Raw genomic sequence first — 22,728 nt, forward strand, 5'->3', positions numbered from 1 at the left:
CTATTACAAAAAAAAACCAAAACCCAACATTCTGTCCGATGAGTGATATTTGAGGGAATTGGGGAATAAACCAGCTGGCGATGCGTGTTTAAATCTTCCCTTCGCAAAGGAAAACATTTGGCAGCTTTAAGCAAACCTGCGTTTTCTTCTTCTTCTCTTTTTTTTGGGACAATGCAAGATAAATTGCAGAAAATACAGCCCTGGAAAAACAGGTTTAAAGATTCCAGCAAATGAATGCGACATTTTTAAAGGACATCTTTAATAACAACAATAATTTAAAAAAATCCTTGTTTTTCCTCTCAACCCACGTCAGAGCTTCTAAAACTGTCTTTTCAATGCAGCATCTCGATATTCTGGATAAATTTATTAGGGAACGTCTCAAAAATCTAGAGCAGATTAGATCAGAGACAAGGTGTATAAAATGTAGTATCTCTATTAAGGCTCCATACTGAGAATCCAGATACAGACCAACTTCTTAACTAACTGGGGATGGGTGCGTTGCCCTCTGTATGGTATTGAAAACCAGTCCTTGTCAATAGTTGTACGTCAGCCCCCCTCAAATTATCAGTCCATGGACGGGCACCAATCTGTGGCACCCCAGAAACTGGACCACGCAAACAGTTGAAGCCCCATCTGTGCATGTGTGGGATGCAGGCAGTACATAAAATCAACTGCGCCTCCCTCCCCTGCACTGGTCCACAGAAAAACCTCTCTCCACAGAACCAGTCCATGCCCCAAAGCTTGGGGGCCACCATTGTATGTAATCTGGACACCCCATCTTATGTAAACACCCATGGGTTTAACTCATCCAACCTCCCATGTGGCTTATGTACCGTTGGGACAAAGCAGAGGTATCAAAAATAAAACAACTGTTTTTCTTTGGACATTTCCCCTACGACGGAGCCATAATTTCGGAGCTTTTCTGCAGTTGTGGGGTGGGTGGGTTTTTTAACTACCTGCATGATACCTTTCAATCTTGGCTTGTCGTTTTTGGAGTGTGCCGACGGCTGCGTGGAAATTTAGCATCACCTTCCTTGAATAGACAAAAGTCCCGAAAATCAGACTGCCAGCCACGGCAGTCTATAAACCATAGATTTATGATTTCATGTATTGCCTAAAAGCAATAGCACTGAGACTTATATATCGTTTAATAGTGTTTTTACAGCCCTCTGAAAGCAGTTTAAAGAGTCAGCCTATCGCTGACCGAACAATCTGGATTCTCATTTTACCAACCTCGGAAGGATGGAAGGCTGAGTCAACCTTGAACCGGTCAGGATCAAACTGCTGGCAGTGGGCAGAGTTCGCCTGAAATACTGCCTTCTAACCACCATGCCTCAAGACTCATTCGATAAGATATGGCTAACAAGCCAGAGCGAGTCATGTGGATGTACTAGCAAGTGTTTTGACTTCCCCAAAACAGCCAATTGGTTAAGGTGAATCCAATCCTTGATAAGGGAAGAAGAGTAATCAGGCAAGAGCATCTCAGATTAACAAATGCACCCAGTAGTAACTTCCACTGGATGACCACAAAAGAGAATTCAGAGACTGCAGCAATCTGAAAATAAATGCTCTGACATTCCTTATAAACAGTGCTAAGCTAAACTTTAAAAGGCACCTTGTTTTATTTTTATTTGTTTTTGCTTACCTGAAAAAGGCCAAGATTTAGTGATAAAGCACCTCAAAAGGTCCCAGAGTTAGTTTCAGCCAACAACTGGTAGAGAACAGAACTGAAAGATATCACAGATCAGTGTTTTTCAACCTTAGCAACTTTTAAGATGAGTGGACTTCAACTCCCAGAATTCCCCAGCCAGCATGGCTGACTGAAGAATTCTGAGAGTTGAAGTCCACCCATCTTAAAAGTTGCTAAGGTTGAAAAACACGGTCCCAGATCTTTCAGCCTTTTCTGAAACTATTATATATTTAATTTTTTTCTGTCACCTATCTCCCCTATATAAGGGACCCCGGGTGGCTAAGTTATAGTCTCTTCAGATGCATGCTTCTCAGTTCCCAGAATTCCCAGCAAAAGTCAAGGAGGTTAAGAGAATTCTGGGAGTTGAAGTCCATGCATTTGAAAGCTATGCCATCCTGAGAATACTAATCTAGAAAGGGCCTAGATTTCCAATCAAGAATGAAATAAAAGTAGTGTTACGTGTTCTGCAGGGGAATTTTTTTTTTTTTTGGCAATACATTCAGTCACCTTAGACATCAAGGGTAAACCAGTTTTTGAACATTCTCCGTGGGTTGGTTTTCTCATGTCAAGTGAGACATAATCTCTAGTGGTGTTATGTATGAGGGCAGTGGAATACCTGATGGGAAGAAATTTCTCTGCCAGTAGCTCTTGTGAACACCCTTGCTCACGGAAACCAATGTTCTGATGTTGGGACCTTCCGGATATGTTTGGAGCGCAATGGTGTAAATTCACAGCCAATCTGAATTCTCAAAGCTACGGTCCCAACTCAACTGCAGGAAGATTCAACGCAAAGGAGGAAGGCTAAGAGGATCAGGCTGGAGAAGAGAAAACCAGCTGTAGTACATGACACGATAGCTGGTTGCAACTTTTGGATCGTTAATCTTTTACCTCCCTTTTCTAGTTTTCCATAGATCTCTTGGGCTCCAATAGATCACCCTCTACAAGCCTCCAATGAGGCACAAATTGAGCTATTCTGTCCAGAGGGATGGAAGACAGATCACTGGATGTTGAAAGAATGCTGAAAAAGGATCAACCCGAAGATATTATCTCAGATATGTTGGAGGTGTCCAATGAGGCGTGTTTTTCTTCCTTTTTTTTCTTCTTCCCATTGGTAGGCTTATTTCCAAAATCGATAAAATCCCAAAGCAATGGCAAGGCAGGTGAAAACAGAAGCTGAAATTAGAAGAAGAAAAAAAAATTAGAAGAAAAAAAAATAGTGAACCTTTTTTGGTTCAAAAGTTTCATCTTGGGTTGAACATGAAAGATGTAGATAAGGACCCAAGGGAGGAGTATGGGAGGCAAGTCAAAGAGAGAAGAAGTGAAATTTCCAAGAGAATGAGGGATGATGGATAGGAAGGATTCTTATTAAAAAAAACAAGATTGGCTGTACTAAAAATTAGAATAGATTAAAAAATTAGAAATAGGGGGAATATTGTTATACATATTTTTACATAATACATCTAAAGTGAATACTAGAGGTTAAGATTTTGAAAAAGGTACATTCAAAAATAATGCTATTACTACTAGAAGGATGTAGCAAATATTGAATAATTGAAAAATGAAGGATTATGTGCTGATGCAGAGACGCATAACATTAGGTCACGTAAGTTTGATTAATGTAGTCATTTTCATTTGTATTAATATTACTTTTTGAATCAAAATGAATGACACTCAGAAGCCACGCTGTCCATGAAATGATGTTGATATATGTTTAAAAATAAAAATAAAAATTACCCCCAATCCCCCAAAGTTTTGTGCCAATTGCCTTCACCCTTCTATACCATCTGAAGAGCTTCACAAGAGGCCTTCAAACAGAGGCTTTGTGGCCACCTTAGAGATGTTGAGAGGAACCCTGCATTTCAATGTACAAATTGGAAAGGACCCCATGGGTAGGGATGGGATTCAAACCCCCCAACAACCAGTTCTCTGCCTGGTTGCTGGGTGGGCATGGCCATGATGGGTGTGGCCTACTGGAATCTCCAGGAGGGCCATTTTTTTTCATCTTCCTCATAGTCCGGAGGCTTCCCTCGGGCCTCTGGGAGGGTGAAAAGGGCCTCCCTTGTCTCCTGAAGCTCCCAGAACTTCCAGGAAGGCTGTTTTTCATCCGCCCAGAGTCTCCACGTGGACATTGTGGTTACTAACATCCAAAGAGGGCTGCGTGGAAACTCCGGGGAGGGGAGGGATGGGTGGGGCCAGCTACTGGTTCGGCGAATCAGATGTAAATTTAACACCCAGTTCAGGTGAACCAGCCCAAACCGGCTGAATCCCACCTCTGCCGATGGGTCTTCCGGTCCAAACCCCTCGTGCAGGTCAAGTATCCACTAAGCACCAGAAGTATCCACTAAGTATCCACTAAGCCATGTCCAACAAATGTTCAACCAACTGCCCGTGAAAAGGTCCGCCAAGGAGAACACTGCAGAGGATCCCACAAGTGACTTTGGAGAAGTTACACAGAGCCTGTTAGCAGCACATGAGCTTAGTCCAGGAAAACGTGTGAGAAGACCTCAAAGGTGCTTTTTCAAAAGGCAACCAGACTGTTGTTTTCCTTCAGGAAGAAGAAGTAGTTTTGCTTCTTATCTAAGAAGCTTCATCTGTTTTGACTGCTCAGAACTGAGTCCTTCCATTCTTCTATCCTTCTGTCAGAACGGATGAAGCTTCTTGGATAAGAAGCAAAACGTCGTCTTCTTCCTCAAGGAAAAAAACGGTCCAGTTGCCTTTTGAAAAAGCACCTTTCAGACAACAATGCCCTGGATGACTGAAAATCTCCAGGAAGGAGAAGGAAAATTAATTCTATTTGAAGTAACATGTCACCCCGAGTCCTTCTCTTCACTGGACTAGACATGCCTGGTTCCCTCAGTCGTTCATGATATGATTTAGCCTCCAGACCCTTTGCCATCTTTTATTAAATTATTAAAGCAAAAGAAAACAGAAAACAAGTGAGGAATAGTATGAAATGAGAGTAAATAACTGAACTAGCAATAGCAGTAGCACTTAAGACTTATATACCGCTTTACAGTGCTTTACAGCCCTCTCAAAGAGGTTTACAGAGTCAGCCTCTTGCCCCCCCCAACAATCTGGGTCCTCAGTTTACCCAACTTGGAAGGATGGTGAGGGTGTATGGTCGAACTGCTAGCAGTCGGCAGAGTTAGCCTGCAATACTGCATTGTAACCTCTGCGCCACCACAGCCCTTTCCTTTCCTTCCCTTCCCGTCCTTGCTTCCCAATAGCACTTAGACTTATATACCACTTCACCACGCTTTACAGCCCCCTCTAAGCAGTTTATAGAGTCAGCCTATTGCCCCCAACAATCTGGGTCCTCATTTCACCGACCTCGGAAGGATGGAAGGCTGAGTCAACCTTGAACCCCATCAGGATCGAACTGCTGACAGTCGGCAGATTTAGCCTGCAATACCGCCTCCTAACCACTGCGCCACCATGTCTCTTATCAATCAGCAGCTACAGAAAACGCTGTCCGTTTGTTTGAGTCGCTAAGCATCCCCACATTGTGGGCTGGCTTTTAATGAGCCAGGCACCTACCTGCTAAGTACCGGATGGTTTCCAGCTTATTCGACTCCATGAGTGTTTTGAGAGCGGCAATCTCAGCATCTATTTTATTGTTGACTTCCGTCAGAGAACTGTTGGTGCTGGAATCCTAGAAGGACATACAGAGCATCATTTGGCATCCAAAATGAGCAGGCCATTTTGTCCCTGTGGCTTAGTGTGGCATCAACATTCCTTAGGAACAGGCTCAAGGGAAACCTCTGCAGCCTCAGGAGGCCGAAAAATGGACCTTCCGGAAATACCGGAAGTGCCCGTTTTCAGCCTCTGGAAGACCTCTGGAGCCTGGGGGAAGGCCATTTTCGCCCTCCTGGAGGCTTGAAGACAGCCTCTGGAGGCTGAAAATGGCCCCATTTCAGCATTTCCAGAAGGCCTGTTTTTCAGTCTCCCGAGGCTGCAGGGCCTTCCCTTGAGCCTCTGGGAGGGTGAAAACTGCTTCCCCCGAGCTCCAGAGGCCCTCTGAAGGCTGAAAACGGGCACTTCCGGTAAGGCCTGTTTTTCGGCCTCCCGAGGCTGCAAAGGCTTCCTTTGAGCCTCTAGGAGGGCAAAAACGGCCTCAAATAGGCCGAAAATCAGCTGGGAGGCACGCACATGCGCAGTTCAAGTAAGTTTGGCTGAGGCGTGCGAGCCTGCACAAATGGCACTGCATGCCACCTGTGTGCCACAGGTGCGCCACCACGGATCTAGAACAAAAACGATTCAAACGCTTACTTTTTTATGAAATTCTGTGGAGGCTTCCATCAGCTTTCTTTCTTGATCCGTGAACTGGAGAATTAAAAAAAAAAAGAACAAAAATAAAAATTTAAAAACAAACAGCTCAAACAATCAGCTCAAAAAGTACAAGCTGTCCTTAACTTACAACTGTTCATTTAATGACTGTTTGAGGTTACCATGGCACAGAAAAACCTTCCCAGCTGGCTTCTGACACGCACAGTCCATGGGGGTAAGCCAGATTCGCTTAATAGCAATAGCACTTATATACCACTTTATAGTGCTTTACAGCCCTCTCTAAGTGGTTTACAGAGTCAGCATATCACCCCCAACAATCTGGGTCCTCATTTTACCCACCTCGGAAGGATGGAAGGTTGAGTCAACCTTGAGCCTGGTGGGATTTGAACTGCCAAATTGTAGACAGCTGGCTGCAGAAGTAGCATGCAATACTCTAACCACTGCGCTACAGAGGATCCTCTATGACCACATAATTAATGACATGATTCACTTAATGCTCAAAAGATTCACTTAACGACTGTGGCAAAACAAAAAAAGATAACAAAATGGGGACAAAGCTCACTGAACAATTGTTTTGCTCAGCAACAGAAATTTGGATTTCCCTTATGGTTGTAACTCAAGGACTACTTGTACGTAAGAAAAAAAAAATACCGACGCAAAACTACTCACCATATCGGTCACTCGGCTTCTCTCCAAGTTGATGTCCAGCTTGTTTTCAGCTCTGATCTGGTTAGTTTCGTTCTTCAAAGAAAAAACACCCCCCTCTCAATTTTAGGAAGGAGAAAACAGAATGTTCTCCCCGCCCCACTCGAATTTTCAAGCCTGCCTGAAAATTCTGTTTTCTCTTTGCAGATCGTGCTATTTGACACCCGAATTTCAGCGGCTGGCGTGACACACTGATTTCCTGCTGCTGCACAGTTGGGACTAGCATCTTTATTTTATTCTCATTATTTTTATTTTATTATTAAACCTAAAAAAATTCAACGTCTACATAAACAGTGCGTTGTCTGGGTACAGTTAATTTTGAGAAATAATACTGATAATAGCAATGACATTCATAACATTAGTAATGATCACATAATAATAGTATTTGCTCATCCGATTCCTTATGCAATTAATCATCCTCTTATGCTTTTAAATTTCTAACTTCTGCTTCTGTTAGTTAACCACTGTTAATACCATGTTAAAAAATATTCCGTTTCTTCCTTCTCCTTCGTTTTAAGTGTTAATTTATCCATTTCTGCACATTCTAACATATTTTTTTTAAATTATACTTTCATCTGTAGGGATCCCTTCATTTTTCCACTGTTGCGCACGCACAATTCTAGGGACTAGCATCTTTATCAAGGCATGATTTGCAACATGTGGAAGAATGCGATAAGGGCTGGGTAGGGTGTTGCTCCAGGTTTTCCAAAGGCAAAGACAGTTGATGCAACGGTGGGCAATTAATTTTCCCAAAGGTGTTTTTTTTTTCAGGAGGCAAATGGATTTTCTTGTTTTTTTTCTTTTGACGACGTTTCGCTTCTCACCCAAGAAGCTTCTTCAATTCTGACTGGATGGTGGGGAATGGAAGGATTTATATTCCTTGCAGACAGCTGGTCATTTGCATCCTTTCAGAGGGTCGTTGAGGCCACTTGGAGGTTTATCTGTGTCCTCAAGGTCACCTGAATAGTTCCTGTAGTCTGCACTTTTTTCCCTCTGGAAATCCATTCCTACTCCCACACATTCGAAGGGTGCTCATCCCAAATTGTATAGCTAAAAAGTCTGTAGAGATTCTCAGCCATTCAGGTCATGGTTAAGACTGAGAATCTCTACAAGACTTTTAGCTATACAATTTGGGATGAAGACCCTTCGAATGGTGTGGGAGTAGAAATAGATTTCCAGAGGGAAAAGGAAAAAAAAAATTGCAGACTACAGGAACCAGGTGCACCAGTCAGGTGATCCTGAGGACACAGATGAACTTCCAAGTAGCCTCAATGACTCTCTAAAAACAATGCAAGCGACCAGGTGTCTGCAAGGAGTATAAATCCTTCCATTCCCTACCATCCAAACAGAGCCGAAGAAGCTTCTTGGATGAAAAAAGAAACATCTATAAAAGTAAAAAATCAAGAAAATCCAGTTGCCTCCTGAAAAAGCACCTTTGGGACAACCAAGACCTGGATGACTGAGAATCTCTACCGAGTTTCCCCAAAGAGTCAGTATAAGATATCTGGAACTGTTGTAGAGGGGCAAACCAATAGGGCTGACAAGTGAGTAGGAATTCACATATGGACATACATAAACTGAAAAAAAAGAAGCAGCCATTTTCTTCAAAGTAAAAGCAATCCACAAGTCCAAACACAGACAGCCAAAGGGCCAGATAATGAATATCTGCCAGAAAAAAACCCCCACCAAGCTCAGAGAGTACCAAAGACCCCTCATTTTAACCCCAAGCTGCAAATATTCTCCTTTATTTGGAACTTTTCAATTCAAGAAAACCTTTCCCTCTTAGGTTTGCTGCAGAATTGGACCTCCTATAGACCAGGGGCTAAAAATACTCAGAATTGGTCTGTAGGGGTTCCGATTCTACAGCAAACCTAAGAGGGCGAGGTTTTCTTGCATTGAAAAATTCTAAATAAAGGAAAATATTTTGTAGCTCAGGGTTGAAATGAGAGGTCCTTGATGGTCCCCCAGGTCGGGTTTGTTTTCCTTGCAGATGTTTCGTTATACAGATTAGGTTAATATTTTCAAAGCTAGTGATGAGTAATGGGTAATGAAACATCTGTAAGAAGGAAAAAAAACCCAAGCTCAGAGAATATCAAGGACACCTCGTTGGAAAGATCATCATACAAAGAAAATTTGAATACAATGTTTTACAGATGGCATTTTGAACCAGCTAGGCTGGCAAGGGTGTTTAAAGACAAATTGGCTAAATGCTGGAAGTGCCACCAGATACCTGGATCACATTATCATATGTGGTTGTCTTGCTCAAAAGCAACAACAACAAAAAAATACTGGACAAAAATACATACATGGTTTGAAAAAAATGATAAAACAACCTATTGACTTAAAATCAGAAATATTTCTATTGGGGATTCTACCTGAAAAATACAGTAAGGAAAATGCGTATTTAGTTATTCATATATTAATTGCTGGCAAAATTGTATTTGCACAAAATTGGAAGAGTGAAGAGATACCTACCGATGAGGATGTGATTAAGAAAATATTAGAATGTGTGGAAATGAATAGATTTAACACTGGCAATTAAGGAGAAAGAGCAAACCGAAAACTGTAGGGTGTGGAATCTATTTTATCAATGGTTAAATAATAAAAATGGAAGTTAGAAGTAGGGAGACAAAATAAAGAAGACACGTTAAAAGAGGTAAGTAAATATTATGACTAGTATATTGAACATTATGTTAATATTGTAGAATATGTGGAATAATATTATGTTCAAGATTGCAGAATCAATATTAATTTCATGAAGGCTGTTGTAATTTTGATTATTGTTTAACAAATAGATTTGTACGCAGACAAAACACTGTTCAACTGAGGATGAAATGATTATATTAAAAATAAAAAAATATTAAAAAAAGAAAAGATCACCCGCAATTCTTTTTAAAAGCAGGTTTATGCTCCATCCTCAAACTGAACCACTTGGCTGTTCCTGGTCTACTTACCATTAGTTGCTGTTTAACTTGATCCAATTCAATTTTCATTTTCTAAGGAAGAGAGGAAGAAAGCAGAGAAACAGCGGATGGTATATAGGAGCTGCAACAGCAAAATATACAAGCATGTTAACTTTCACAGCCGTAACTGTCGATGACATAGCTGAGCCACAATGCAGCTGCTTTAAAAGGGCTTCAACCAGCCATCCCCCCCACAAGCTCCTGTTTGGGACTGAATTGGAAACACTGCACCTAACCTACGAAATGCGAAAAACATGTCGATTTTTGCAGAAAACCCTTCACAAGTTAAACAAATACATCTCAGGGTGGGGGGGATTTTTTTTTGAGAGGGGAGGGGATAATACCTCGTTTTCTGCTCTCAAATTGGCAAATTCGCTCTTCTCAAGAATTACCATGTCCTTGCGAATGGAATCCAGTTGAAACATGATCTGCTGCAAAGTTATTTCCTAAAAACGTAAAATAAAAGCACACGCATCTACCCACAAAATGTTGCAAGGCACCTGAAATGTGTGTTGTTTTCTGGCAAAGGGATGCAACCAAGGAATAACCGCCGGTTTGGTTACCTGTTGGGCTTGCGTCACCATATCCTTGTAGACGGTATCTAGGCTGACCGCTGACAAACTCATCAATGCCGAGACGACTGTTTCAGCCTGTTCTTTTGCAAACCCTGTTGAGTATGTAAAGTACACCTTAATCTAGTGCCCGGGTGTCAAACTCAATTTCACTGAGGGCCGCATCAGGGCTGTGGTTGACCTTGGGGGCTGGGGGGGCGTGGCCAACTGTGTGGGTGTGGCCAGCTTAACGCCACTCCCCAAACTGTTGCCATGTTTCCTCTTCGCATTGGGTAGACCAAGCCGAAGTGACGTGGGCCGGGCCCTTACATTTTCCAGGAGGGCCCTGCAGGCCAGATCCAACCACATCCTTGAATTTGGACCCTGCGGGCTGGATCCAAGCACATCCTTGAGTTTGGGCTCCGCAAGCTGGGTCTGACCACATATTTGAGCAGGGATCTTCAAATCTAACAGCTTTAAAACTTGCGGACTTCAACTCCCAGAATTCCTCCTCCAGTCGTGTTAGCTCAGGAATTCTGGGAGTTGAAGTCCGCAAGTCTTAAACTTGCCAAGTTTGAAGATCCTTGTCCTTGAGTTGGGGCCTGCAGGCTGGATCCAACCACATCCTTGAGTCTGACACCCCTGATCTAGTGAATTCAGAGTTCGTATTAACAAGTTGAAAAGCAGAACTCATTTTTTTCCTCTTATCCTACTTGTAATCCACATGGTTTCATCATGCTATTTGTTCTCCACGCCATCTTCACGTTTATAAGGAAGTGGGGGTGGCAACACTGCAGGGACCTTACTAGGGCTTTGGAAGCTAAGCAGGGTCAAGACTGGTTAGGATTTGGATGGGAAGCAACCGAGGAATCCCAGGATGAGTTAGACAAGAAAGTTGAGAAACATTCTAGAAGGCAATGATGGGATAACCAAGTCCGTGATACTGGCAAGAAAGCTGCACAGGTAGTCCTCGACTTACAAAACTTCGTTTAGTGACCGTTTGAAGTTACAATGGCACTGAATGATCGTTTTTGACACTTTTGACTGTTGTAACATCCTCACAATCACTCAGTGACCTTTTGCAGGATCCCCGTGATCAAAATTCAGAGGCTTGGCAACTGGATTCATATTCATGACCAGTGCTGTGCCCTGGGGGAGGGGTCAGGTGAGCCCCTTTTGCAACCTTCTGACAAGCAAAGTCAAGACGGAAGCCAGATTCATTTAACGACGGGGCTACTAACTGAACAAAGGCCGTTTGTCAGGATTCTGGCAGTTACCCCCATCCAAATCATGAGTCTCGAGCCAAATTTCCAAAACTTCAAAAGGATTTATTAGGAGTAAACATGCCGGCATTGCCTGGGTGTAGCTGACTCTGAGACACCTAATTCATTGTCACCCTTGACCCTGGTTTTCCCCCCCACACCCTGGGTGTATCATAATTCATATTCTCCAATGGGACACATCCATAGCCAAGAGTCATCAATCACACTCTCCAGTTAGAATTTTGGGCGGCAGAAACTTCAGTCACCTAGTTACTAACTTTGAAAAAATTATTTATGGAATGCAGTTTCGGTTTGCAAGCTGCCGCACTGCTCCCCCCCTCCCTTTCTGCTGGCAACTCTAAAAAGACCATAGAAATATTTGTATGGGTTGACACCATGATTCACTCAACAATGGTGGCAAGAAAGGTCGTAAAACAGATGTCTCCATTAACAACAGAAGCTTTGTGCTCCATTGTGGTTATTAAGTCGAGGACTACCTGCGTAAGTCTAAGACAGAAATCTTCCAAACTTGGCAACTTTTAAGACTTGTGGACTTCAACTCCCCAAATTCTGGGAGTTGAAATCCACAAGTGTTAAAGTTGCCAAGTTTGGGGTCCCCCCTGGTCTAAGAACTATTGTGATTGCATGGAGGAAAAGCTCTCTTAGAGACACTTTTCACTGGAGGTGTTGTGGTAAGCCAGCAACAGCAGGTACGGATGGCTGAAGAGAGTGAGGACTCAGATGAGGGGCCAGAACCTTTAGGGAGTGGACTGCTGCCTTCAGAGATTGTGGGGGCTGGCAGCAGCGATGAGGAGGTTCTCGAGGAGCCTGTGCCAAGTGCAGGTAGGGCCACTCGTAGGAAAGAGCAGTTACAACAGCACGGGAGACTCTGGAGTAAGGCTGCAAGGTAATGGGCCCTCCTTCAAGAAGATAAAAGCCAGCTGTAAATCAGACGTTCTTTGCAGAAGGCAAAGACATTTTGAAACTCCAGCCTCGGGGACATTCCAGTATCCTGAGTTTGTATTTGGAGATTCTTATTTTGCAAATTATTTCTTGTCTGTTATCTTTTGGCAAGTCTTGTGCTTATCGCAGCTAATTATTTTGTAAAAGCATTACAAGGTTTCTGTTCCTTTTGGATTGTGTTTGATTTGTTGGAAAAGGGCATGGGTCAGAACAGGAGGTGTTGTTTGCTCACCATGGGCTTCTAGATCTCGCACAAGTCGATGGGTGTCGAAGTTGAGTTTCCGTTGCTCCAGTGGAGTGATTTCGACTCTTCTCATATCGTAGGACTGCGCTGAGGCCGACGCAGCAAAACCTGAGAAGTGTGGTACGATTGAGTTTGTCTTGCTTATGTCAAATAAAATTTGATCACCTTCTAAGGTCGGGTTTTTCCAAACCTCAGAAGGTGCGTGGACTTCAACTCCCAGAATTCCCCAGCCAGCGCCTCCACAGTGGAGTTTCTATGACTCTTTGAGCCAAAATGAAAGAAGCCAATTGAGGAATTGTACCAACACACCTTTGTCCCTTCTTGCAATATATGCACACGTATACATACATATAGCATTTATATATATTTGTTGCATTTCAATATATAGATACTGTAGATAGGCAAGATAGATAGAAAATAGAATAGAATAAAATAGAATCAGAAATAGAACAGAATATAGAATAGAATCAGGAATAACATAGAACAGAACAGAACAGAACAGAATAGAATCAGGAATAGAATAGAATCAGGAATAGAATCGAATATAGAATAGAATCAGGAATAGCATAGAATAAAATAGAATCATAAGTAGAATAGAATAGAATCAGGAATAGAATAGAATTGAATAGAATCAGGAATAGAATAGAATAGAATAGAATAGAATAGAATAGAATCAGGCATGGTATAGCATAGAACAGAATTCTTTATTGGCCAAGTGTGATTGGACATACAAAGAACTTGTCTTTGGTACAAATGCTCTCAGTCAACATAAAAAGAAAAAGGAAAAAAACACATTCATCAAGAACCATAAGATTCAACACTTAGAAACCTAGTCATAGGTTTCTAATAAGCAATCAAATCATATTAGGAAACAAACAAAAACAATATAAATTGTAAAGATACAAACATGGTTATGGTTATAATGATAGATAGATCAGAATAATCAGAATAGAGGTGGAAGGGACCTTAGAGGTCTTCTAGTCCAGCCTCCTATTCAAGCAGGAAATCCTATATCATATAGATAGAAAAATATACATAGATATGGATATATGTGTGTGTGTGTGTGATAGGTATAAATTCATATAGATATAAATATATAGAGATATAAAAATATATAGTATGTGTATGATGAGATGTGTATATATATATAATATATATATATGACGTATATACCAATAAATATATACATGTAGTAAAACTTGAAATCTTACATGCATGTATGTGTTATGTGTGTATTTCTATGTAAGATGTATATATATCTATAAATGTGTATATAACAAGATCCATATGTATATATGTATGTGAGATCTTTGGTCAGAAAACAAATATATGTATGTATGTATATATATATATATATATATATATATATATATATATATATATATATATATATATATATATATATATTAGATAGTAAATATATATACATACATATATGTGTGTGTATGTGTGTATGATAAATAGAGATAGAGAGTGCAACGAAGCACAAACTAAATGCAAACTAATATCTAGCTAAACTGAGTTTTAAAAGTAGCTTTAACACAGGTTTGATTTGATTTTGTTTCGGCAGATTGAGTTAATCTCAGATGTAATACTTCAGACTATTGCTCAGATGTAATTCTGAGACATCATCCAGCCCAACAGCAACATCGCTTGGGAACAAACCCGGGCGAAACAGACTTGCGTTCTCGGCTTATCAGACTGCAAGCGAAGAGACTAAAAGTTTTCTCACCCCTGAACCGCGCAGAAGAGCTGTGGACGCCCCGCAGCAACAGACTCACAAGCCTTGTACTCATTTGCAAAACCTTTCCCACCGGCTCCTTGCTGGGAAAGCAGAATTTCCACCAAAACACACCCGAAGCAAGTTTCCTTTTTTTAAAAAAAAGAGTGACTTCCGATTTGGAACCCGTGGCTCTCTGGGAAGTGTAGTTTTTATCGGGCCGACATTCTTTTCTTTTCCCCACCTCCTCTGGCCTCAAAGCACGATGGGAAATGTATGCCGAGCGAACTTCAAAAGTCCCGACTGCTAGATGGCAGCAAAGAGGCAATACGTTCTCTTCTCCTTCCCACCTTTTTGCAGATCAGATACAGAATAACAGAGTTGGAAGGGACCTTGCAGGTCATCTAGTCCAACCCCACGCCCAAGCAGATCCTACACCATTTTTGACAGATGGCAGTCCAGTCTCTTCTTGTGATAAAACTCCCACAACTTCCGAAGGCAACTTCTGTTCCATGGGTTGATTGTTCTCACTGTCAGAAAATTTCTTCTTATTTCTAAGTTGAATTTCTTCTTGATCAGTTTCCATCCATTATTTCTTGTCCGGCCTTTGAGTGCTGTGGGAAATAGCTTGACCCCTTCCTCTCTGTGGCAGCCCCTCAAATATTAGAAGACTGCTATCATGAGTCCCTTGGTTAGATCAGATATAATAACCCCTAGTAATGATCAATCCCAAATGATTGATCTTTAATACTTCTAACTCATCATAAAGGTAAAGGTTCCCCTCGCACATACATGCTAGTTGTTTCCGGCTCTAAGGGGTGGTGCGTATCTCTGTTACAAAGCCGAAGAGCCAGCACTGTCCAAAGACGTCTCCTTGGTCATGTGGCTGGCATGACTAAATGCAGAAGGCGCACGAAGTGCCGTTACCTTCCCACCAAAGTGGTCCCTATTTTTCTACTTGTATTTTTACGTGCTTTTGAACTGCTAGGTTGGCAGAAGCTGGGACAAGTAACAGGAGCTCACTCCTTATGCAGTGCTAAGGATTCGAACCGCCAAACTGTCAAGCTTTCTGATCGACAAGCTCAGCGTCTTAGCCATTGAGCCACCGCAGCCCTTTTACTCATCATACTGTGAATTAAACAATAGGCCTGTGATGACCCGTGGTGTGGCACAAAGACAACACAGTCACATAAATAAGAAAAGACCCTTTAATACCTCCAACTTTGCCCCCAATGTCCAGGTTACCTTCGGCTGGAGAAAAAACTCTTCCAAGAAAGTCTTTAAATGAAGGAAATTCAGTCCGAAAACAAAAGTACATATCAACTGTAAATAAAAATCCACACAAACCATGCTGCAGCAATTAACTGGACAGGGCAGGATAAGGAATTGCAGACTTGAAAGGCCAACGAAGCACACACAGTTGGGAAGATGCCAGGAACCCAGATAAGCCTCGATCATAAAAGATAACTCATGATTTGCTTCCCACGAGTTGCTGTGCGTAAACTCCCTTTTTAAACACTGTGTTCCTAGCTGCAGCTAATGAAGGGCATCAGGGCCCTTTCCTCCCCCATAAGCCACACAGCTCATGTTGCTCCCTTCTTCGTTCCTCCCTGCGTGCCATAGGATGAAGAAGGGGCGAGCCTGGGTCTTCCTCCAAATTCCCTCTCCTTTGCCACACTATAAAAAAGATGTTGAGACTCTAGAAAAAGTACAGAAAAGAGCAACCAGGATGATTAGAGTATTGGAGACTAAAACATATGAAGAATGGTTGCAGGAACTGGGCCTGGCTAGTCTAGGGAAGAGAAGGACCAGGGGAGACAGGATAGCATCTTCCAATATTTGAGGGGCTGCCACAGAGAGGAGGAAAGTGTAAAGCTATTTTCTAAAGCACCCAAAGGCCAGACAAGGAATAATGGATGGAAACTGAACAAGGAGAGATTCAACCTGGAAATAAAGAGAAACTTTCTGACAGTGAGAACAATCAACCGATGGAACAGAAGTTGCCTTGGGAAATTGTGGAAGCGTCATCACTGGAGGCTTTCAAGAAGAGATTGGAGTGCCATTTGTCAGAAATGGTGTAGGGTCTCCTGCTTGGGGAGGGGGTTGGACTATGTTATGTCCTGAGAACTCTAGGAGTTCTCACTCAGGTCCATTCACTTTGAGTGGGCGTTCTCCCCCTTTCCTCATTGGCTGGTTCTCCCCAGCAGCCAGCTATAAAAGCAGGCTGCGGGGTCCAACCAGTCGCTGATTGCTGCGAGCCAGTTCCAGGCGTGGCAAGCACGATCAGCCCTTTATTGTATAATAAAGTATTGTTGCACTCATGCTCTGGTTCAGCCTCTCTTTTCCCAAACTTAACACTGGCGATGAAGGTGGGATGGCTACCAGAAGCACCATGCAACCGCTGAGTCACTAGCCGCCGATCCGCAGCCAGAGAGAGCGATCGGTTGGCGATAAAACAACGCTGATCCGCATGCCAGAGAGAGCGGTCAGCAAACAAAAGAGCAAACAAAAAAAGCGACGCTGATCCGCAGCCAGAGAGGCGGTCAGAATCGATAGTTAGAAGCGTCTGTGGCCGCTTGTTAGCCAAGCTACAGGAAAGTGAAGCGCTGCGAGCCGCAGCCGCTCAGTATTAGTAGCGCGAAATTCAAACGGCTGCCATTTGAATTTCAACCCTAAAGTACAGCACAGCGCTGTAGCTCTAGTCACTGACACCCACACAGGCGCGAATCCAAGCGCCGCCAACGGCTAACAGCCAAGCGTGGTTAACCCAGAGAGAAAGAGAGGGACTGCGAAAAGCCTCTCCGGAGCTGAAATCACTTGCCTGCCATAGGCACTAAACATTGTCTGCTGCCCCAGAGATTTTTTCCACAGGTAATTCTACCGGTCCCAGCACCATGAATTCCAATCCAGTCTTCCCAGCGTTCAAACCAGATGAGGAGAAGTGGGAATCATATAAGAACCGCTTTAATCATTATATCGGCGCAATTGGCCTGGCGGATGCTGGAGAGCATCGGAAAAATCGTATTTCCTGATCTACTGTGGAGCCACCGTTTTCGATACTGCCACGGCCCTCGTGGCCCTCGTGAGTTGAAAAACATTCCGTGGTCTGAGTTACTTGAAATCCTCACTAACCACTATTCTCCCAGGCCCTCACAGATTGCCAGGAGATTCACCTTCCGTATGAGGAAGCAAGCGGACAAGGAGACCATCAATCAGTATATGGCGCCCTCAGAACAGCAGCACTGCATTGTGGGTTTGGAACCTACCTGGAGGACATGCTCCTCAATCAATTAGTCTGCGGGGTCAAGGACCTCCACCTGCAAAAGCGCCTTCTCGCAAGAGACCTCAACCTCGCACAAGCAGTCGAGAGGCCTTGGCAGCGGAGCTGGCAGCGCACTCAGCCACCAAATCCATGGCCCAAGCGCCAAGCTGACATCACTTCCAGTCCACTCCGAGGAGGTGGTAGCAGAGGAAACCATCAGTGATGAAAGCTTGGCGTCCACCGCCTCTCCAACTACTGAGCGACCGCAGGTAGGGCCAAACAAGAAAACATCGGTCCACCCAAGCACATCACCCTGTGCCTAGCCTGCGGGGATCTCATCAGAGGGCCACCTGCAAGTTTAAAGGAGCCACCTGCAATAACTGTCATAAAGGGGACACATCGCGAGAGTCTGCCAAGCCCCTCAAAGCTCAGCACAAAGGCACCCCCTCGCACTCCGGGACCACAGAGGCAAGTATTAAACTGTCGCATGCACCACCATGCCAAGCACACTTGCCACACTGTTAGTAAAATTTCTCTATCCGTTTCCTTAGAAGGTAAACCGTGCCGTATGGAGGTTGACACAGGGTCAGCGCTCTCAATTATCTCGTGGAACACCCTCAAGAGGCTCCAACCTAGCCTATCCACTAGCCGGCTCCAGAGATGCCAGTTCAGCCTGAAGGACTACCAGGGGAAGACCATTCCTGTAATCGGCAGAGGCAAGTTCCTTGTCAGTTTTAAAGCTTTTAAAGGTCACCTACCTCTAGTGGTAGTTAACGGCAATCTACCCACCTTGTTGGGGCTCGATTGGTTTCCCCATCTCGGCCTAGGGCTAACAGGAGTCCATGCTGTCTCAACCTCAGACACTGACTCCTTATTCGCTGATTATGCAGAATGTGTTCAGCGAAGAGCTGGGGTGTTATAACGGTACCCCCATCTCATTCTCAGTTGACCCCAGGCAGTCCCAATCAGGCTAAAACCGCGTAGGGTCCCATTAAGCTATCCGGCCAAAACTAGATGCGGAATTGGATAAACTGTTAAAACAAAGGGTCATTGAGCCAACAGATTTCGCCAAATGGGAGGCGCCCATTGTCACACCCCTCAAAAAAGACGGTAGCCTGAGAATTTGCTCGGACTACAAGGCGACAATCAATAAATTTCTACAAGTTAGCGCTTATCCTGTGCCCGTCATTCAGCATTTATTACACACATTCGAACCAGGCAGCATTTTGCTAAATTGGACATGTCTCAAGCATATCAGCAGTTCCCTGTAACCAAGCAACGGAACTCCAGACAATTGTCACTCACAGGGGTGCACTTCGATACAAGCGTCTCCAATAACAGAATAGAATAGAATAGAATAGAATAGAATAGAATAGAATAGAATCAGGCATGGTATAGCATAGAACAGAATTCTTTATTGGCCAAGTGTGATTGGACATACAAATAACTTGTCTTTGGTACAAATGCTCTCAGTCTACATAAAAAGAAAAAGGAAAAAAACACATTCATCAAGAACCATAAGATTCAACACTTAGAAACCTAGTCATAGATTTCTAATAAGCAATCAAATCATATTAGGAAACAAACAAAAACAATATAAATTGTAAAGATACAAGCAACATGGTTATGGTTATAATGATAGATAGATCAGAATAATCAGAATAGAGGTGGAAGGGACCTTAGAGGTCTTCTAGTCCAGCCTCCTATTCAAGCAGGAAATCCTATATCATATAGATAGAAAAATATACATAGATATGGATATATGTGTGTGTGTGTGATAGGTATAAATTCATATAGATATAAATATATAGAGATATAAAAATATATAGTATGTGTATGGCAGATGAGATTCTGCCGAAACGTTGCTACAACTTTAAAAGCACAACTACAATGACGTGGGAAAATACCCGAACAAAGCTGAATGCCATACATGTAAGTACCCGCGAAAACTTAAGAAAACATATACATGCATGTATGTGTGTATGTGTGTATGTATGTATGTATGTATGTATATATATGTATATATATGTGTATATATGTGTGTATATATGTATATATGTATGTGGATCTTTGGTCCAGAAAACAAGTATATATGTATGTATGTATATATATATATATATATATATATATATATATATATATATATATATATATATATATATATATATATATATATATATATAATAGATAGTAAATATACATACATACATACATGTGTGTATGTGTGTATGATAAATAGAGATAGAGAGTGCAACGAAGCACAAACTAAATGCAAACTAATATCTAGCTAAACTGAGTTTTAAAAGTAGTTTTAACACAGGTTTGATTTGATTTTGTTTCGGCAGATTGAGTTAATCTCAGATGTAATACTTCAGACAATTGCTCAGATGTAATTCTGAGACATCATCCAGCCCAACAGCAACATCGCTTGGGGACAAACCCGGGCGAAATAAACTTGCGTTCTCGGCTTATCAGATTGCAAGCGAAGAGACTAAAAGTTTTCTCACCCCTGAAGCGTGTAGAAGAGCTGTGGACGCCCCGCAGCAACAGACTCACAAGCCTTGCGCTCATTTGCAAAACCTTTCCCACCGGATCCTTGCTGGGAAAGCAGAATTTCCACCAAAACACACCCGAAGCACGTTTCCTTTTTTTTTTTTTAAAAAAAAGAGTGACTTCCGATTTGGAACCCGTGGCTCTCTGGGAAATGTAGTTTTTATCGGACCGACGTTCTTTTCTTTTCCCCACCTCCTCTGGCCTCAAAGCACGATGGGAAATGTATGCCGAGCGGACTTCAAAAGTCCCGACTGCTAGATGGCAGCAAAGAGGCAATACGTCCTCTTCTCCTTCCCACCTTTTTGCAGATCAGATACAGAATAACAGAGTTGGAAGGGACCTTGCAGGTCATCTAGTCCAACCCCACGCCCCAAGCAGATCCTACACCATTTTTGACAGATGGCAGTCCAGTCTCTTCTTGGGATAAAGCTCCCACAACTTCCGAAGGCAACTTCTGTTCCATGGGTTGATGGTTCTCACTGTCAGAAAATTTCTTCTTATTTCTAAGTTGAATTTCTTCTTGATCAGTTTCCATCCATTATTTCTTGTCCGGCCTTCGAGTGCTGTGGGAAATAGCTTGACCCCTTCCTCTCTGTGGCAGCCCCTCAAATATTAGAAGACTGCTATCATGAGTCCCTTGGTTAGATCAGATATAATAACCCCTAGTAATGATCAATCCCAAATGATTGATCTTTAATACTTCTAACTCATCATAAAGGTAAAGGTTCCCCTCGCACATACGTGCTAGTTGTTTCCAGCTCTAAGGGACGGTGCGTATCTCTGTTACAAAGCCGAAGAGCCAGCACTGTCCGAAGACGTCTCCTTGGTCATGTAGCTGGCATGACTAAATGCCGAAGGCGCACGAAGTGCCGTTACCTTCCCACCAAAGTGGTCCCTATTTTTCTACTTGTATTTTTACGTGCTTTTGAACTGCTAGGTTGGCAGAAGCTGGGACAAGTAACAGGAGCTCACTCCTTATGCAGTGCTAAGGATTCGAACCGCCAAACTGTCAAGCTTTCTGATCGACAAGCTCAGCGTCTTAGCCATTGAGCCACCGCAGCCCTTTTACTCATCATACTGTGAATTAAACAATAGGCCTGTGATGACCCGTGGTGTGGCACAAAGACAACACAGTCACATAAATAAGAAAAGACCCTTTAATACCTCCAACTTTGCCCCCAATGTCCAGGTTACCTTCGGCTGGAGAAAAACTCTTCAAGAAAGTCTTTAAATGAAGGAAATTCAGTCCGAAAACAAAAGTACATATCAACTGTAAATAAAAATCCACACAAACCATGCTGCAGCAATTAACTGGACAGGGCAGGATAAGGAATTGCAGACTTGAAAGGCCAACGAAGCACACACAGTTGGGAAGATGCCAGGAACCCAGATAAGCCTCGATCATAAAAGATAACTCATGATTTGCTTCCCACGAGTTGCTGTGCGTAAACTCCCTTTTTAAACACTGTGTTCCTAGCTGCAGCTAATGAAGGGCATCAGGGCCCTTTCCTCCCCCATAAGCCACACAGCTCATGTTGCTCCCTTCTTCGTTCCTCCCTGCGTGCCATAGGATGAAGAAGGGGCGAGCCTGGGTCTTCCTCCAAATTCCCTCTCCTTTGCCACACTATAAAAAAGATGTTGAGACTCTAGAAAAAGTACAGAAAAGAGCAACCAGGATGATTAGAGTATTGGAGACTAAAACATATGAAGAATGGTTGCAGGAACTGGGCATGGCTAGTCTAGGGAAGAGAAGGACCAGGGGAGACAGGATAGCATCTTCCAATATTTGAGGGGCTGCCATAGAGAGGAGGAAGGGGTCAAGTTATTTTCTAAAGCACCCGAAGGCCAGACAAGGGATAATGGATGGAAACTGATCAAGGAGAGATTCAACCTGGAAATAAGGAGAAACTTTCTGACAGTGAGAACAATCAACCGATGGAACAGAAGTTGCCTTCAGAAGTTGTGGGAGCTTCATCACTGGAGGCTTTCAAGAAGAGATTGGACTGCCATTTGTCAGAAATGGTGTAGGGTCTCCTGCTTGGGCAGAGGGTTCGACTAGATGACCTATAAGGTCCCTTCCAACTCTGATTATCTGTTATCTGAGGATTAACTGTACTAAATAAGTTTTACTTTAAATCGTTTTTGAAGGAAAAAATAGGTCATCTCACCATAAGAGGGCAGTGGTTTACAGCAGAATCCCCTCGCCGTCCCTGGAAAAGAAAGAACAGACCAGTTTTTTCTTCTCTGTTGTTCTGTTTTTTTAGGAGAGATAAATTCTACATTGTAGCTTTAACGGTACAGTTATCCGCAGCAATGTATAGAATAGGAGAGCTTAAGATGAGGTATAGACCAGTGGGGCTAACCTTTTGGGGCTGCCGTGCCAAAAATTGCACCCAGAAGGCAATGCTTGCAACGCCGCCCCCCCGCATGCCACACATCTCTGCACATGCTTGCGCATCTCCCACGCACCCCCGCCCTCTGCGCATGTACGCCAGATCCCCGTCAATCAGCTGTTGGGCAGCGGTGCA

General features: G+C 42.9%; 1 protein-coding gene across 3 annotated transcripts; it reads right to left on the reverse strand.

Moving 5' to 3' along the window:
* Positions 1–1,598: 1,598 nt before the first annotated feature.
* On the reverse strand, positions 1,599–20,312 carry CCDC90B (coiled-coil domain containing 90B). 3 transcript variants are annotated; one of them, XM_087936943.1, is made up of 9 exons: positions 20,155–20,312; positions 12,654–12,773; positions 10,209–10,312; positions 9,990–10,091; positions 9,637–9,678; positions 6,647–6,718; positions 5,960–6,013; positions 5,228–5,342; positions 1,599–2,863 (listed from the first exon to the last, which is right to left on the reverse strand). In XM_087936943.1, exons 1-9 carry the CDS (start codon positions 20,216–20,218, stop codon positions 2,808–2,810), a joined length of 729 nt encoding a protein of 242 aa, XP_087793069.1. In that variant the 5' UTR covers positions 20,219–20,312; the 3' UTR covers positions 1,599–2,807. The 3 variants fall into 3 exon arrangements, with proteins under 3 accessions (XP_087793069.1, XP_026562739.2, XP_087793070.1); XM_026706954.2 differs by lacking the exon at positions 20,155–20,312 and adding an exon at positions 14,398–14,559; XM_087936944.1 differs by lacking the exons at positions 10,209–10,312; positions 20,155–20,312.
* Positions 20,313–22,728: the final 2,416 nt, after the last annotated feature.

This window comes from Pseudonaja textilis, chromosome 7 (genome assembly GCF_049901715.1).
Source record: "Pseudonaja textilis isolate UNSWEBS1 chromosome 7, rPseTex1.2, whole genome shotgun sequence".
In the NCBI taxonomy this organism is placed as follows: Eukaryota; Metazoa; Chordata; class Lepidosauria; order Squamata; family Elapidae; genus Pseudonaja; species Pseudonaja textilis.